Consider the following 18,312-nt stretch of genomic DNA (forward strand, 5'->3'; position numbering starts at 1 on the left):
TTGTCCGGCAGTGCTGAGGCAGTGCGTCATGGTGGGATGCACAGTGCAGCCACCCCTCTCACCCCAGGATGAGGAAGCAGAAGAGGAAGATGAAGAGGAGGGGATGGGACCCCATTATCCTCTTCATACCATCTTTCACACCAGTGACCCAAAGACCATCCACTAGAGCCTACATCCTGAAGGTCCCACCACCTCCCCAATGCCAGGTCCAAGCTGCAGCACCTCAGAAGAGATGCCACTGGACCAGGCCCAGTCACATGCCACCTGCCTGGCTTGAGGGAATGGGTATTATGAAGGCCACACCTAGACTGGGTGAGGATGCCTTTGCAGGGTGGGGCCCTCAGTCTGGCTGCTCCTCATCCCCCAGGAGCTAGGGAAGAAGCATGTCAGCAAGAGAAGAATCAACAGGCCTACAGGGGAAGGAGGAAGTAGAGTACACTTGTTGGGAAAACATATAACAGCAGCAGTACCTCAGAGAAAAACCCCAACATGGCGTCTAACGACCCTCTTTCTCCTCTTTGTTTCTTTCACTGGCGCGAAACGTTCCCACTGGCGCCAATGTTCAAATCCTGCTGGTGGGAAGCCTTAGCCCCAATAAGAATTAACTTCTTGGGCTCTGGAACTGACATATGGAAGAGCTTGCCAATAAACGGGCGACCTGTTATCTACCTCAGCCCTGCTACCTCTCCTTAGACCTATATAAACCCACAGCCTTTTGTAATAAAGTGGAACCTCTTCAGTGATCTGTGTCATGTGGTATAGTGCATTGCAGCGTCTTCCAGTCTTACAACACTCACCTGGAAAGAGATGTTCTCAGGCCAAGTGGCTTCCAGATGGCGTGGCAGGCAGAGCAGGATCAAAGCTTTGCAGTAGTGTGACCAGACAGAAGAGGAGGCAAGCAGACTCAGGGTCAGTGCGTCAGCGCTTTGCAGCAGCGGCGCCAGCCCACACCACCATAGTGATGCAGTTCCATCAGACAGCATCAGACACCACCGGACACTGGGGCTATGGATTTGTTGTGTTGGCTCCTTTTTATTTAACTAGTAAATATTTTAGTTTTTCGATCCTATACCAGGTTTTTGTTTTATATATTTTGCTAACATGGTAGCATTGAATTAGGCAACACTAGCCCCCACTACACTTCTTTTATGAGGGATTCATACTGAAAGGATAAAAAAAACTGAAGTTAAAGACCAGGCATTGTAAAGCTTCTAAGCTGCAAAGCCTGAGTTAAAATGTAAAAGACCAGGTATTGTTAAGTTCCTATGCTACACCCCAAACCTGAAATTCCTGTAGCTGTTAGGATATTCCCCCTGACCATTCAGTTGTTAAATAACCTGGGCCCTGTGCAGTTTGGCACGTAGGCATTCAGGGCCCAAACCAATCAGTTTAAATGTGTACCCCGTTTTAGGACTAACCTATCACCCCCGCCCGACCTGTTCCCACCAATGAATGTACTAATCATGTTCGAGAGTTGTTGTTTGATTTTCCCGTGCCTCATGATGATTTGCTCTGATGTATGCAAAGCCCCCGCCCTCCCCCAAAAGTGTACTTAAGCACAGCTTAACCCCTGCTCGTGGCTCTGGGCTGCTCTCCCTTCTTGAGTGAGCATGGAGCCCCAGCATGCTGGATCCTCAATAAACCCCCTTTTGCAGTTGCATGAGTCGGTCTCTTGGTGGTCTCTTCCTCCGTCGTTCGCCAGTCCCTTACAATACATCACTCAATTCTGAATTGCTAGCACCTCTCTTTCATTTGAGATCCACTCTTTTCTTCTTCAGGCAAACCACTAGAACTCCTTCCTTCTTGCTTCATGTGGTTTAGGGGTAGTCTCCAGACCAAGGCCTCCCAGAGTGGGTGGGGGTTCTTGGGAGGCCTGTGAGGATCCTCTGATGCCTTTCCTTACTGAGCATACCCGCTGCGGGCAACAAAGACCACACTGACCCACTCTAGCCATGGGATATCTGGTGGCTGCAAGTGCCAGGGTGGAGAATAAGGTGTAGCTCCTGGTTTAGGGTGCCACAGACCCAAACACAGTGGTCAGTGTGTGGTCTAGTTGCTAAAAACCAGAGAGGAGCACTTTGGCTGGATCTGCAGCTCAACCAATCACCTATCTGGATCTCAACTTTTTGTCTCCCTTTGCTTTGACTCCCTGATACTGACTGTGGTAGGTGGGGAGTGGGCCACCCAGGCCCTCATTCCACGAGGGTCTTGACTCCCTGCTGCCAGCTTGCTTAGGATCTGCCTCTGATCCAGCAGTCCTGAGGTCTGTGGCCTTTCTGAATGCCAACAGGAACCTGGGGTGGATAGATAAAAGCTAATATGCTCATTAGGCACCACAACTGAAGAGCTGCCCCCAGTAGCTCAGCCAGAAGGTGCACAGACAGCTTTACCTGGCAATTTGGAAATTCTGCTAAATAGATTTTATGCAAGCTCACACATTTAAAAACACAATAATAAACCTGTTTGTAATACTTCTGAATTTTGAAAACAATAAGGCAATTTGTTGGGTGTTTAAATCTTTTCCTTGCTTGGTCATTCACTGAATTAGCATTTGAAAGCACCCACTGAGTTGTGCCCTGTCCTTGAACTGGGCCTTTCCAACTGCAGCTGCATCAGTCACTGTCCTTTTCATCACCCCACTTTCTCAGACTGTTGACTCTTTCCCAGCCTTGGGGTGGTTGACTTCACACCATCTCTGTGGAGCAGGAGGATCTGAGTGTTGCTATGCCAGCGTGGGCTCCTGGACACCAGATCCCCAGGTCAGGACTGGCCCAGAGAGAACCTTCACCCTGGACTCCTAAGTCCCACTCTGCCACACAATTTCCTTTGGGGAATTGTCTGTCCTTGGCTGCTATGATAAAATACTGACCTGCAGTTTTACTTGGGGTGGGTGGGAGCTCTATAAGGAAATTAAAATACTATCTGGTCATTCCAGACAGGAAACTTGTTGCTTTCACCTGAAGCTTCCTGCAAGAGGACAGACTCCACCCTCTAAGGACTGTAATCTATAGCCCTTGGAAAATAACATTCCAGGGGAAGAGGTTGGGGGAAGCAGCAGATATTTGTGCAATTGTAATTCTTTTTCCCTAGAGTGTGGAAAAACTGGATGGAATTATATTTGGCTTTTTAAAAAGATCATGATATTAGAAATGTTGTTATTATGCTAGTACTTCCATGAAATTATGAAACCTGACCTCATTTCAACTAGAAAAATGCCAAACTAAATACACAACATTTGTTGCACAGATCAGAAATCCAGTTTCTGACTATCAGAAGATGGTGCAAAAGAACCAGGAACATAGAAAAAACGACTCAGTTCTAAGTGGTAAAGTTCCTTGTGGGTGTCTGCAATTCTCTAGTTTTGCAAATAATGTTCACTTTTCATATTTAAATTTCCCAGAGTGGCTTTTCAGTATACTGAATACTTGTTTTTCTGCAAGTTCCAGGGAGTGCCAATTCAATGATTTTTGCACTGATTGTCATTTAAATATGAAAACCCAATAGCTGTTTAGTGGGAAGTCTCTGGGATTCTTGGGTCCTTGGATCCATGGTAAATTTCTACAAGGTACTTAGGATTTCAGAGACACAGCCATGTAGAACAGACCACACATCACCACTCTTATTCAATCAAGTACCCAGAATTGTACTCATTAGTTGAATTAATAAAATTTAAAAAGATAAAAATTCCAAATGATCTCAACTCTTCCTGCTTAGTACAAATTCATTAAGTTAGTGATTTGTAGGTAATGAGGTTTTAGAAGTCAATCAGATATCATCTGGAATCAAATATCATTACAAGTCTAAATTACAATTCAAAGATATAGCCCATGTTTTCATAAGGACACAAATGCTATTGGAAACAAAACATCCAAAAATAGGCCATCCGGTTTTCTTCAGGGAAAATCAGAAATCAAAAGAACAAAGCAAAAACATTCAAGACCAGTGTAATTTCAGAGTGAGGCTGGGGACATTTCTTCCAATGCTTCTAGAAAAAGAAATACTAGTTTCTCCTTGTGGAAGAAGGAGGCATTTTAAAATATTTTATTAAAGTATATTTTAATTGCTATTTGAGAGGAATAATAGTCATTCACATAAACACCTTAAAATTAGTTATGAGTTAGCTAAAAAAATCTTAAGCAGCTGGTAGAACAAATAAGTTATGAAAGCAGTTAAAAAGATACAGAAAGAACAGAGAGGCAAACCAGAGGTGCCCAGTGGGTAGAGGGCTCACGCTTCTGTTGTAGGGTGAGGATCTCCTATGGCCCCCTGTCCAGGCACAGTCACAGTGAGGTTCATGCTTCTCTTGTGAATTTGGGGTGCAGTCCATGGCCTGACAGCACCACATCACCATCTGCTGTCCTTGTCTGCTGCACCCTTTTGCAGTCCCTGTGGGTTTCCCCACACCCTCTTTATCCCTGTCATTTCCTGGCATTTTGATAGGAACCCTTCTAATGTGTGGGAGGTGATATGGTGTCCCTTCTTGGGGGTCCTGGGAAGAGAGTCCAGCACCTCTGTGTGTTTTGGTTGTCTGTTTATGGCTAGCAGCACTGCCCCAGGATGCCAGGCTATGCAGATGGGGGGACAGAGCAAAAGACATTTCATTGAGCCAGGAACTGAAGGAGTGAATGTGGAGTCTATTTTTAGCTGGGATGGATCACAGCTCCCTTCAAAGGCTGAAGCTACTGAGAATAATCATTTAAAAGAAGCAAAGCTTCCAAACTCCTGGTGTCCTGAACAGTCTCAGCTGGGGCTGCAGCAGGGGTCCCTTGCCTCTTGTGGGCACTGAACAGTCTTCAGAGAACATTCTCATCCAGTGCCAACACAAAAAGGAAGCCCACAGGGAAGTTCTACATGTCATAAATTGGCACAGGGAGAAGAACGCTTAATCCTGTTGACTTTAATCTTACCACCTAGGCCTCAGGTTCAGTCCACCATAACTGTGAAATGCAAGGCCAACTGAGTGCAGTAGGGCTTCTTTGAGAAGGCCCACATGCTCTAGGAAGTTCTCCTGGGTTTGAAGCACAATTCCATACAAAGAACAAGGAAAACTGACAGGCACCATGGTTTTCTTTCAAGTTTTCGCTCAGGATATTTTCCAACTTTTGTGCTTTATACAAGCAAGTTTTATAAGAGGTTCTATTCTTCATTTATTAGTTCGTTAAATACAAATACTATATATAGAAACAAGGCACTGTGTTAATTGCTCTAGACATGCAAGAATAAATTAACACTATCAAGGAACTTAGAACTAAGGGCAATAAGTCAGGTGCAAGAGTAACACAAGACAGAAAAACCATCTGTAAAGGAGATTAAATACAATGGGAAAAGAAAAATCACTACCAGGAAAGAACTTCAAAAAGGACACAACATTTGAGTCAGAACTTAAATAGAGAAGGTCTGAGTTCTGTAGAGAAGCAGAGGGAAGGCAAGCTGGGAGGAGGGATGTCAACCATAACAGCAGCACCAGCAGGGAACCTCAGCATGTGAACAGGGAACAGCATGAGGGAGAAATGAAGGGGGGGGGGCAGGGGGGATCTGGTTTCAAGGTTCCCTGATTACTGGGGAGGAATGTATTTCATGCTATTGTTACTTTTAAATGTAAGTTGTGGTCATCACCCTAAAATAGTTGGTGGAGAGTTTGGGAAGTAAATCAAAAGGCAATATGGGCGTGTAAAAGCAGAAGGGGAGGGAGTTTCAACTTGCTGTTAAAACATGTTCAGAACCACCTCTCTTCCTCTAGAGCCTGGCACTGAGAAATGAGGCAAGGGCAGAAGGAATTCCAGGTATGCTTGGCCTTTAGGTCTATAAATAGGTCTATAAATTCTATTTATAGATGGCCTACTTACAGATACCCTTTATTATAAATGGCTACCTGGGACAGCTATCACAACTGGATTCTGGGTAGCCCAGATCTCCCAGCTCCAGCAGGGAAAAGGCGTTTCCCTTGGCAACCTTATTACACACCACACTCAGCTGCTTAGCAATATAGCTCTGATAGAGTCCCACAGTCCAACATGCTGTGCGTTCCGTCTTTCATGGCTGATCTGACACCTGTGAAAGGAAAGGCAATAACATTTTATGAAAAGATTCAGACACATACACACAAGTACAGAAAAGAATACCATAAGTCCCCATCTGCCCTCACAGAGATCCAGGAATTATTAAGCCCTGGCCATGTCTGCTCTCCCTGTGTTTCCAGCTCCAGGCCTGGCCCCTTCCTTCCTCCTACCTCAGTTTGCATCTCCTAGGTGCAAGCATGTTTTCTTAAATAACCTTCAGGATGCTGGCACACTTAACCTTTAACAACACTGTTGTTGGTTTCGTTAGCTTCATTATGATTACACCAGAGACCTCATGGGGTGCCATGAAGAGTAAATGAAGAGAACATGTAAAGAACCTAATTTGGTGGCAAGCACTTACAACACGACTGCAAAACTGGCAGTTGTTTAGAGTGGACTCCAAGCCCCAGCCTGTGGTCTGACTCTCCTGAAGGTCCAAGTTGCTTGATGAGCTTATCAAACTTTTGGTTTATTTCCCATGTTTCAAAAGATAGGTATCTTGCTAATTATGAAAAAAAATCAAAATAGTTATCTCTTTGGAGGATAGATAATAGTAATTTAAAACAAATCTAACTTATACCTAATTCCATTAAGAGGAGGAACTATTTATATTAGTCTACAGTCTAGTCAGAATACCAACCAGTATTTATTTCCTCCGGAAGAGAAGATTTTTTAATTGAATGGTATCTTTCAGCCTCCCCATAACTGAAGGAAGGAGGTACCCCCTCCAAGGCACCCACAGCTGGTCTCCCCTGCAGCAGAAAAAAGGCTAAGGCAGCTTGGCAGGCAGGCTCAGACCTTTAAGGGCCACTTCTGATAAACCTTCTCCCAGGGGCTTTCTGCAACCTTTGGAGTCCTTGGTGGCAGGTTGTTACTTCTGCTGCTCCACTGACATCTCTCCGTATGGGGCATGTTGATGGTGGTGCTTTGTAGCTAATAACCACCACTTCATTCTTCCACTTCACCCTGAAGGTGTGAAAGGAGCTATAATTACATAAATGTATAAATCTTTCTGATATTTGTTGGCATGATTGCAATACCATTCTGTTTGTCAAATAGTAAGTTAGTCATTCACAATGCATCAGGAAGTAGTGTGGTCATGCTCAAACTACAGAACAGGGCCCCCTTGGTAAGAGTGACCTTAGATGGAGTAAACAGACACCTCTGGAAGGGGATCCAACAATCTGCACTTTCAGTATACCCATTACAGTTTGAGAATCTATAAGACCATCTGGGAGGATACCCCTGGAGTCCGTGAACTTGTGCTGGAGTTACAGTTATGAACAGTGACTAAGCTGGTATTTTAACCCACCATCTGCACCTCTTGCCAAGGACAGCCTTTGCTCTCACAACCACTCGTCTCATTGGGCTTATCAATGAACCCATGCTCACCAACCCCTTAAGATGCTGCATGATTTCACTTTCCCCTTCCTTTCTGGCAGGCTGATTTATCAGAATGTAGTTGAAGCCACTCTTTCCCTCCAGTCAGTAGTGGAATCTTTGTCTACTCTTTGCCCCCATTCCCATCCTGCCTTCTTGCCCACTCTGCAGCCTTTCCTTGACCTTCTTTAGGGAATGAATTTCCAATATAAATTTCTAGCAGGTTCAAAGTAAAATTGAAACTGTACTGCTGAGCCTGGGTTCTGTTACAGAATTCAACACCTATTTCTTACCTATATTGAAAATAGTAATGACTCTGGTTCTAACTCTGCCAGAGTTATGGGGCATTAAAGTAGTTTAATGACAATATATGGGAAAACTATTACTTCCTCCTTGCCATAAATTGAGATAAACAGTAAGAAGAGACTAGAAATGAAAAAGATCTCTGTTCAAACACCAGACATGTGAAAAAACTAGCCTCTACTTCAGAGCAAAGCCTGTCCAAGGAAGGGGGCATGACCCTTGTCCTTGGAAAGACCCACAGAGCACTGCTAGGCACATACCCATCCTGCTGAGTTGTTTATCTACAAATAACAGGAGAGATCTGCTGCACCAGGTGTCCCTGACTAAGTCAGGCTAGGTGGGGACCCATAGCAATCCTCCAGCAGACACCAATCAGCATGAGACAGGGAAAATACCAGGGATGCCAGATGACCCTCCCAGTAGTTTATGGTGGTTGATAGTGTTGGGAAACCATGTAGTTCAGCACGTACTCCCCTCTATGATTTTCCCATGGTGTGTGATGATTTGCTAAGAGATGCTATGATGTATGTGAAGTCCCTGCCTTCCCCAGAGTGTATAAAACTGCTGAAAACCCTGGGCTCAGGGCCTCTCAGTGTCACCAGCTGCTGTGTGCACATAGAGGACCCAGCTAGCTCGCAATAAACACCTCTTTGCTGCTCTTGGTCTCTGGTGGTCTTTTGGGGGGTCCCGAATTCAAGGATAACACATGTTAACTGAGGACACAGTTTTCTCATCTTTACCAACAACAGAATATAAGGTGACGTTATTATGGTTCTAGTTTTCACCGTGTTTAAGGTGTGTAAGGGTCCAGTGCAGGCAGGAAAGAAGGGGCTATTTGCTTAGATTCCAGAAGCCTCTAATCTAGTCTTGGACAGGGGCTGTCTTTCTGTGTAGGCTTTTATCTGAGGTCCTGAATGATAACCATAGGTGTCTGCTTCTCCTCACTGAAATCTTCACTCCAGGAATGTTACCGCCTGGAACCTTGAAGTGCAGGCCCCTGGGAATCCATGGAGAAGGACTAGCAGAGCTGATGCAGGAGGCCCAACCTCCTGAGTCTGTCTCTCCCGAATTCATGGAGCCGGGGTTCCCAGCTTGTCACAAAACAAGCACCTACCAGGGGTTTTAAATTGTGGTGAGGGATTTGAGTTGGCTGTTTCAGGTTCTGGTTTTAAATTTGCAGACTGCTTTCATCTTTTTTGAATTCCCTCTTGGAGTTGTCACATCCTTCTACGTGGGGTTGGAAGCACCAGTGCCAGGAGAACAGGCCGCCCACTTCCCCACGAGGCTGCCCTGGGCACTCCTGCAGGCTGAACAGACCAGGCCAGGCCCGGTTCAAGATGGACACAGACTGTCTCCGCCATGGACTGAATAGAATACTTCATAAACTGCAGTTCCGGGTGAACTTGCTCATACAGTGAAGTCCCAGCTGGGGGTTGCCGTGCTCCGGAACAGAGAGTGCACTCCCCCAGGCGGCTGGGCGGCCCGTCCTCGGCCCCAGGCAGGCGGGCGTCCCGCCTCCACCGCGGTCGGCCCGGAGGCGCGGGTCGCTTCTCGGCAGGCCGGACTCCGGCGTCCCACGGCCTCGGGGTTGCAGCTGGAGAGTGCGGGCTGCGCGGGCCGAGAGCCGGCTCACCCAGGGTCCGGCCCAAGCCCGCGTTTCAGGGGCCCTGACTATATAAGCCGGCCCCGCCCGGCGCGCCGCGCTCCCCGCCTCCCGCCCAGGCCCGCACGGCGAGCGCCCGGTCTCGCGAGACTTCCGCCGGCCTTCCCGCCGGCTTTCCTGCTTCTCGCGAGAGCGCGCGCCCGCGGCTTCCGGCGGGGGTCGGAGACACAGCGGGCAACGGCGATGGCGGCCGAGCGGCTCTTCTCGCTGGAGCTGCTGGTGGACTGGGTGCGCTTGGAGGCCGTGCCTCCGCCTCACCCCGCCGTGGCATTCCGCCTGCTGGACTTCCCGCCGCTGCTGGTGCGCGCACCCACCACGCCCGCCCCGGCGCCCGGCGGCGCGCTGGGCTTCGGGCGCGGCAAGGCCTGCGTGTTCCGCCTGCGCCCTGCCGCCCTGCGCCGCCCGCGGCTGCGCGCCGCGCTGCTGCAGCTGCCCGCCGCTCCCGGCCCGCCCGCGCCGCGGATGCTGGGCGCCTGCGATGTCCCGCTGCCCGCCGCCCGCGGGCCGGGCAGCCGCGGCACCTTCGTCCTGCTGGACCCCGAGGGCGAGCGCGTCGGGGACCTGGCGCTCTTCTGCCGCCTGACGGAGTTGGGCGACCGCGCCCGGGACCCCGCCCCGGACCCCGTACCCCAGAATCCCGCCCCTGCCGACCTGGACCCCGACCTCGGCGCCCTGGACCCCGACCTCGGCGCCCTGGACCCAGGACCCCAGGATCCCGCCCCCCAGGACCCCGACCTCGGCGCCCCAGACCCAGACCCCCAGGATCCCGCCGACCTGGACCCCGATCTAGGCGCCCCGGACCCCATGGCCCGCCCATCCCGCACGGGCTCCGCGGAGATTAGCAGGCCTGGCCCTGTGGAGGCTTCGGGCAGCAGTGCCAGCGCCTCCAGCGAGGAAGACCCCGAGCTGGACCTGGAAACCAACACCTTTTGCCCTCCTCCTCTGTATTACACTCACTTGACCCAAGAAAGGGCGGTTCCTGCCGGCGTCAAAATCACCATTGAGCCCCAAAGGGACGTACCTGAGGAGCTGGGTGATGCCTTGCCGCAAAAAGTACTTGTAAACCCTCCAACACATCTGAGTCCTCCTGAAGGTACAGATTCTGCAACACTGGAGACTCTTCCTGTGCTTTTGAGTCCACCAGGGAGTCAGGATGTAGGAGCAATTAATCAAACTACATGTCACCCTCAAACTGAACAAAATACAATTAATACAATAAGGCAGCTTCCTCTGCTAAATGCTTTGTTAATTGAGTTGTCCTTGTTATACAACCAACCCGTGGCAAGCCCAACTCATGTACATCCCCACTTAGCCTGGTTGTATAAAACCGAGGATGAGAAGGTACCAGAATCTGGCACCAAATCCACATGTCAGTCTGAATCTAAGAAGGATAAGCTTTCAGTGGGGGGCCACAAAAAGTCAGCCAGCCTTCAGTGTAAAAAGAACCAAGTTGAAAACCTTAAGAAAGGTAAATGTTTAGAGAACAATGGCAACTGCCAAAAAAGAGTTACAAGGGGGAAACTACTTTATGGCTTAACAAATACACTCAGATTACGTTTAAAGCAAACAAATCCTGACATGTTGGTAATACATGAAAAGAGAGAGGAGTATAGAAAAATGCAAGCACAAATGTTGGGTACAAGTACAAAATTCAGAATTCCATCCTCTAAAGTATTAAGCTTTGCAGAACAAAGTCAGAAGCCACATCAGCTGCCTAGAGACAAGTATTTAGATTCAGATGCATCTTCTGAAAGTAGTGATACCTCAAGGCAAATTAGTGAAGTCTTTGATGAAACCAGCACAACTAAAGAAACTAAACTAAAATGTGCAACTGGAAAAAAGACAGTTGATTGTGGGGAAAACAGAACCAGCACATTGGGAAGAATCGCTAGTCCTGCAGATTTTATTATTCCAGAAAGATTGACTCATACAAGTATTTTGGGAGGAAAACTGGAAACCAGAGTCCAAAGTCCATGTGTTTTCCAACAACATGCTATGGCTGGCAGAATTGTAGATAAAGAAATAGATGATTGGCAGGTCAGAAACACAGATAATGGCATTCCTGCTGAAATGAGAGAAAATAGTTCCCATGAAAGCATCTCGGAGCTGAAGTATTCAGATGACTTCACCAGCCCTTGCTATTCAGAAGACTTCTACACCACTGAGGAGACCAGCAGGAGCTTGCAGACTCATGCTAGCAGTCCACAGGCAGAAATTTCACCTAGGAGGAAGTCTAATGGACCAAGACCACCCTTAGGGAAAAGTAGCAGTGAGAAGAGTTCTATTCTTAGCCCACCTTTTTCAGCTGGATCACCAATACTCTCACAAAAAAGATGTCATCTTTCAAAGACTCATGATAAAAGTGTGGAGAAAGCATCTAGTAATTCCACCAGTAATTTATCTTCATCCCACTGGACTAAGGAAAAAGAAAGCCAGATAGATCAAAACAGTAGGCATAACACTAAGGATAAAAAAAGATGTCAAGACTTCTCTATGAAACTTAAGGCAGAAACTGATTGCAAATGGTCAGAAAAAAGCCAGTCACTACGGACATCTCAAGTGAGTTCTTACCTGCCCTCTAATTTGTCAGAACTAGAACTCAATGTTCTGGATGGCAGTACTTCAGATCATTTTGAAGATGATGATGACATTGGTTCACTAAGAATTTCAAAGCAATATAAAGATATCTGTGAGTTAGTAATAAACAAACTTCCAGGATATACGGTGTAAAAATGTGCTTTAAAAAATTTTTTTTATGTGTACTGTTAAAAATTTTAATACCTTCACATTATTTTAGTGCATAAATTATGTGAATATTTCTTTTCAAGAAAAGTAAATGTCATTCCTTTGATGCTTAACTAATATTTACCTTAATCTGATAATATTGATCATGAGATCACCTCATAACTTAGGTAAGATTTCTTTATAAGTTATTTAAAAATAAGAGTATATCTTTCTCAACTTTTGAAGTATCCTAAAATACGGAACATTCAAAGCTGACTTCATTGAAAAAAAAGGTTAGTTAATAAGAATAGCTGCAGATTTTTATGGGAATAAGTTATTTAACAAACAAGATATGATTCCTGCTCTTGCAGGAGTTTATAGCACATGTACATATATTTGTGTGTGGGTATGCTTGCATATAAGTTGTTCTATACCTTTATTTAACCACAATCTGTATGACTACTTGATTAATGTTTGTCTTTCACTAGGCTAAAGTGCTCTGATGAGAAGGACCCTGTCTGTTTTTAGCACCCAGCACAGTCCCTGGATGTAAATGGGATGCAATAAAAACATTTGTTAAACAAAATAAATGATTGCCTGGCATGTAAAATACCTAATGCAAGGTTAGACTTAAATAGTAATATCAAACAGAAACCCTGAAAAGAAACTTGTGAAACCCTTATTAAGACATGTTTGACTAATATTTTTGTTTTGCTGCATGTAAACAGCCTTCAGATGTTCTCTGAAGCATCTGGAGAGGGAAGTTAAAAAAAAAATGTGTCTTCCTGTGTGGTTTCTTGAATAGGAGTTCAATTTATTGCTTGTCACTTCAGGTTCAGTGATTATTTTTAATGTGTGAAAGCTTGTTTTCAAGTCTAGTGATAATTTATAATCCATTGATTTTATACTTTGGCTTTATTCTGTGTTCAGATATTTGCATATATTTTCTTCTGAGTTACACTTTAATTTTTTGGTTTTGGACATGTGAAGTTCCTAATTTTCCTTTATTTACAAATAATTAATTATGTGGTATTATATCCTGAATGATGGTAATAGTAGATGAGACTTAGATAGAAGGTAAGAAGAGAAGAGGATGTTCTATGTGGGGGACCAGCACAAATAGAAGAATGATGGACATGAGCATGAAATTCATGGGAGATGGAGAATCTTACCTTGATTGGAATAATAGTTTCTGCTAAGAGTGATAATTGAGTAGTCCTTTTTACTTTGCATGCTTACGGTTCCCAGCACCAGAGTAAACTCCCAAAGGCAGGAATTGGGCTTTTAGTTATTTTGAGTCTTCTTTCATCTGTAGTAATAGCCATGGCTAATCATCAGGTAGAATTATTGGTGGCTTGTTGAGATTTCTAGACTCTTTATCCCCAGTCATCCAGTCTTATAGGTGAGTTTCAGATCCTTGTTTGTTCTAATTGGATTAAAATACATGGAGAGTTGTGCAGAATGACAATATGTGAGCCAAGATTTGCAGAATCTTCTCATTTTTAATGTAAATACAAAGAAAACTGACTTGATCAAGACCAAGGTATTCTTCCTGACTTTCTCTAGGAGTCTTGTCATGCCAAGCAGAAACTGACTTTAGGATGGTTATCAGGAGGTTGGAGTGCTGACTCTTCATGCATTTTCTTGTCTTCCAAACAGTTCCTAGATTTATTACACTAAAAAAAAAAAAAAAAAAAAAATCATTTAGAAAAGGTTAGAAAATTTGGATAAGAGCTTTTGTTTCAAAATGTGTACTAAGGAAAGGTTATGGTCCTTTCCTTCCAAAATTCCACTAAAAAGAAACTGTAAAAATAACAACCCAAAGTTCACAGAAAATACCAGCAATGGACTAGACAATTTGAGGAATTTTTTGGAAGATCAAAGCAGATGGGACTAAGTTGATGAAAAATTGGGTTAGAAATCCACACTTTCAGCATAGACATGAGGGTGGAGCTCATGGAAACAAAAGAATCAGCAGGAAGAAGTCTGGAGAAAGTCACACAGCAGAGCCACTGAGCTGGCAGCAGAAGGAGGCTTTCCAGTTACTAAGCTAAGTCGGGCATGGCATTGTGCAGGTGTCAGTCCAGTGGGGACTCAGGAAGAAAAGGAGATCCCAGCCAGGGCATGCGTGAAGACCGAGTTTTCTAAAATAGAAGAAGGCAGTGTACTTGTGTAGGGAAGCACAGAACATTGTCCTGCACACCTAAGTAAGGGCCTCCCATAGGCTCTTCGTTTGTGTGCATTTCATGTCTTTGCCTGGTATTACACAAAAACATTTCCTTTAAGTGCTTCTGGGATGGTGGTGGGACCAGGGAGGAGCTGTCCTAATCCATCACAATAAAGCAGTGAGAAACTTGTCAAATGAGGTGGGAGCTATGGAACTTGACTTTCCGATCAGATACTGAGTAGAACACTTGGCCGCAGGACTCCATGAAAACGTTAGGAGAGAGAATGTGCTTGTCCCAGAACAGGTTAAAGCTCCTAACTCCTGAGTAAGAAGACAGCCAAAGGTTCATGTTGGAAAGAAAGCATGGGCTGGAACAGGCCCACAAGTTAGGAGCTGGTCATGATCTGACTGCTTGGAATATTGTATGTGACTTTCATTTCCTTTTTGTCTTCCTCTTGGTTTTAATTTAGTTCCTTTTGAAGGATCTTGTTCAGCTCTAAGAGCAGTGGAAAATGGATTTGTTCATGGCTCATAATTGAGCTGAAATCCTAAAGGAGGAGCCACAAACCCCCAGTCTACATATCCAAATACCGAGAAAAAAGATAGAGGAACTCTTAGAAGCCCTTCCTTTCTACCCAGAGATTTCTCCTTCAGTTTTCTACTAAAATCCTCAGAGGGCTTTGCACTTTCTTTTATTGAGGGAAGCTGTTCAATTATTGTCTCACACCCATCAACTGCCTCTCAGAACCTGTGATTTCAGTATCGGCTCTGCAGTGAATTGGGACTGATTTCTGAACTCGGGATGACAAAACAATAGATTGCCATAGATACAGAGGAGCCTGCTGTCACATTGTTCTGGAAGTTATTGCTTGCGTATTCAGAATCTGTAAGATGGTCTGCAGGTCTTTGGGACAGCATCTCAGACCTGAGACCGTTCTGAGTGTGCATATGTGCTGCTTGTTATGAAGCAGCCCTGTTCCCAGTGGTGCCTTCAGCCATGCGCTCAGGAGGGCCGACTCGAGTTTCCAGGTAAACCCTCCTCTCATTCCAGTGCTGCTCTTCTGCATGACTGATTTCTTGGTGTTCTCTTCCTCCCTTCCTGACCTCGCATGTTCTACTGTCTACCTCTAAGAACATGCGTAAGAGGTTCTTACTCAGATTATGGCCTTGTTCCTTATTGAAAACGAGGGTGCTGAAAAAGTCACTGGACCTCATTTTATGTTGTCATTACTTTGGCACTAATGCTCCCTTACCTGGAAGAGCACTCTCCAGCACACGAGGCCTTTCATGACCTCACGTAGTCCTTACGAGAGTGCTGCGAGCTGAGTAGCCATGTAGATGAGGAAACAGAGGCTGTTTACATATTATTACCTTTCTCACGTTCATAGAGAAACCGAGAGGTTCTTGGCATAACTCCCAGAAAATGCATGTTCCTTCAACACTTAGGTAATTTCTAGAAGCAGAGTGGACAGCAGTAGTCTATAAACAGATAAAATTCCGATTTTATGCTAATTTCCTGAGGTAAGAACCTTCATGAAATCCGTCGTCTTGGCTGATTTCTGTGTAGAAAACATTGCTGATGGCTATTTGCTTGGCATTGCACAGGGGTCCCCAGAGCTCATTCCTCTTTTTGACTGAACTTTATGCCTCTTGGCCAGCAATTTCCATTTCCCCTCATCAACCCTGAGAACCTGCCCCATTCCAATCATACCCATTCCACCATTTATATACCTCACATTGTGGCACCTGCAGTGTCCTTCTATGACCCCAAATGCACCTCTGTTGTGTGTTGCAGAGTGCCTTCTTTCTAAAGGTGCGTAGTATTCCATTGTATGACGTCACGTTCTCTCCGTCCACTCATCTGGCAGCGGATGTGTAGGCTGTTTACCTGGCTATTGTGAATAATGCTGCTGTGAGAAAGAAGCTTTAGTATCTCCACCAAATCCTGGTTTCAGTTCTTGTGGATAAACACCCAGAGTGGCCCTCCCTTTTATTTTTGTGTCTTTTATCTTCTGACTAAACCAGTCAGTTGTTTTTACTGAACCAATTGTATGCTTTCCTGCATCATAAAGAAGCCTCCAAGCCAGGTACAGTGGTGTGTACCTGTAGTCCCAGAGACTCCAGAGACTGAGGCAGGGGGATTGCAAGTTCAGGGCCAACCTGGGCAACTTAGACCCTGACTCAAATTTTTTAAAATAATAATAAATAAAAAGACTGGGGATGTGGGTCAGGGATAGAGTGCCCCTGGGTTCAATCCTAGGTGCTGGTGGGGCAGGGGGAACATCCATCTTCCTGCAGAGAATATATAATATGATGAACCTAAGTGTAAAGCATTAAAAATGAGCTGAAATTGCTGGGTAGTTGGATGGTTGTTAGAAACAAAAACACAAGCTAGACAATGCATATCACATAGTTCAGCTCTCTCATTTCATAAAGTACATCGTCCAGGAAAAGGGAGGTTCTTAGTCTTTCCCTTCACTTTAAGGTTCTTGCTATTAGAAAACACCATTTCATGTGTCAAATGGTATTCTAGTCAGCTTTTTTGCTGCTGTGACTCAAGGATCTGACCAGCACAATTGTAGAGGAGGAAAAGTTTATTTGAGGGCTCATGGTTTCAGAGTTCTTTGACAATAGAAGTCCAGCACCATTCCTTGGAGCTCAAGGTGAGGCTGAACATCATGGCAGAAGAATGTGGCAGAGGGAAGCAGCTTACATCGTGGTGACCAGCAAACAGAGAGAGAACTCCATTATCCAGATACAAATATATACCCAAAGCCATGCCCACAATGCCCAACTCCTCCAGCCACACTACCACTTCGGTTACCACCCAGTTCACTGATGGGGTTAAGACAACCTAATCACTTCTCCTCTGAACCTTCTGGCATTGTCTCACATGTGAGTTTTTTGGGGACACCTCACATCCAGACCATAACAAATGATATAGCAGACCCAGATTGTGTGGGGCAGACATTCTGCACCATTTACATGGAAAACACTAACTGAAAGTTAACCTCTGTAGAGATGCGGGAATTCATCATGTTCCCTGAAAGGTATCCTGTTTGGGCTAGGGTCAAGCAGACTTGTTGATGCTGGCTCCCTCCGAATACCTACAACCTCAGTCAGTTTTCCGTGTCTGTGAAGTGGAGAAACAGTAGTACTCACTAGATTACCAGGATTAAGTGAGGTGGAATTATAGGTGGGATGAGCGTATCCCTGGTCCCTGTCAGAATAAACCAGCTCTCCTCACTTCTCCAGATGCCTGGGACACATAGTGAAGCCTGTGAGACCCAAGCAGAGCACCCAGGTGAGCAACATCTGGACCCCTGTCCACACAGGACTGCTGAGAGACTGCTAGGAAGAGTTGCAGCCGATTTGTCATGCACAAGGCACCAGGGCAGGAGTGATGTGGGGTTTACTCAGAAGCTCGCCTTCTCGAGGTGGAGGGCCTGGAGACATGCAGAAGCTCTACATGTGGAGCGAGGGTCCTACTGCAGCTTCTGCTTTCCAAGTGTTCTTTGGGGTCTTTAAGGTCCATGCCTGCCAGAGAGCTCTGAGTATCTGAAGACATCAGCATGTCTCATGATTTTGAACATCTAACAGGAAGGGGCTGTGGGACCGATCTTGCTTCTCTGAAGTCTACTTACACCTGTACAATTTACCTTTCTTGTTCTCTATCCAGTCACAGAAAGGATTTCAGATTCTTCTTCTTTTCTTCTTCTCCTTCTCCTCTTCTTCCTCCTCCTCCTTCTCCTTCTTCCTTTTCCTCTTCCTCTTCCTCTTCCTCTCCTTCTCCTCCTCCTCCTCCTCCTTCTTGGCCTCACTAAGTGGCTGAGGCTGGCCTTGAACTTGTGATCCTCCTGCCTCAGCCTCCCAAGCTGCTGGAATTACAGGTGTGTGCTACCATGCCAGGATTTTCAGATTCTTAAGGTTGATAATATGATTCTTCTTGTATTTATACAACCAAAAATGACTTTTGTAGTTTGTAGGACGAGTAAAAGAGGTTTTTTTCCTGAAGA

At 45.5% G+C, this 18,312-nt stretch overlaps 1 protein-coding gene and 1 long non-coding RNA gene across 2 annotated transcripts; one reads left to right on the forward strand and one right to left on the reverse strand.

Moving 5' to 3' along the window:
• Positions 1-4,105: 4,105 nt before the first annotated feature.
• Positions 4,106-9,284, reverse strand: LOC139707816 (uncharacterized). The gene is made up of 4 exons (XR_011709237.1): positions 8,857-9,284; positions 6,858-7,025; positions 6,421-6,561; positions 4,106-6,051 (listed from the first exon to the last, which is right to left on the reverse strand). It is a non-coding gene; the product is annotated as an uncharacterized lncRNA (long non-coding RNA).
• A 304-nt stretch (positions 9,285-9,588) lies between these two features.
• On the forward strand, positions 9,589-12,719 carry Map10 (microtubule associated protein 10). Its single transcript, XM_027947987.2, has one exon. The coding sequence runs from the start codon at positions 9,589-9,591 to the stop codon at positions 12,133-12,135; it is 2,547 nt and encodes an 848-aa protein (XP_027803788.2). The 3' UTR covers positions 12,136-12,719.
• The last annotated feature ends 5,593 nt before the right edge of the window (positions 12,720-18,312 follow it).

This window comes from Marmota flaviventris, chromosome 12 (genome assembly GCF_047511675.1).
Source record: "Marmota flaviventris isolate mMarFla1 chromosome 12, mMarFla1.hap1, whole genome shotgun sequence".
Lineage (NCBI taxonomy): Eukaryota > Metazoa > Chordata > Mammalia > Rodentia > Sciuridae > Marmota > Marmota flaviventris.

Excerpts from the sequence above, each read along its gene's own strand:
- Map10 (XM_027947987.2), top strand. The coding sequence starts at position 9,589 with ATGGCGGCCGAGCGGCTCTTCTCGCTGGAGCTGCTGGTGGACTGGGTG.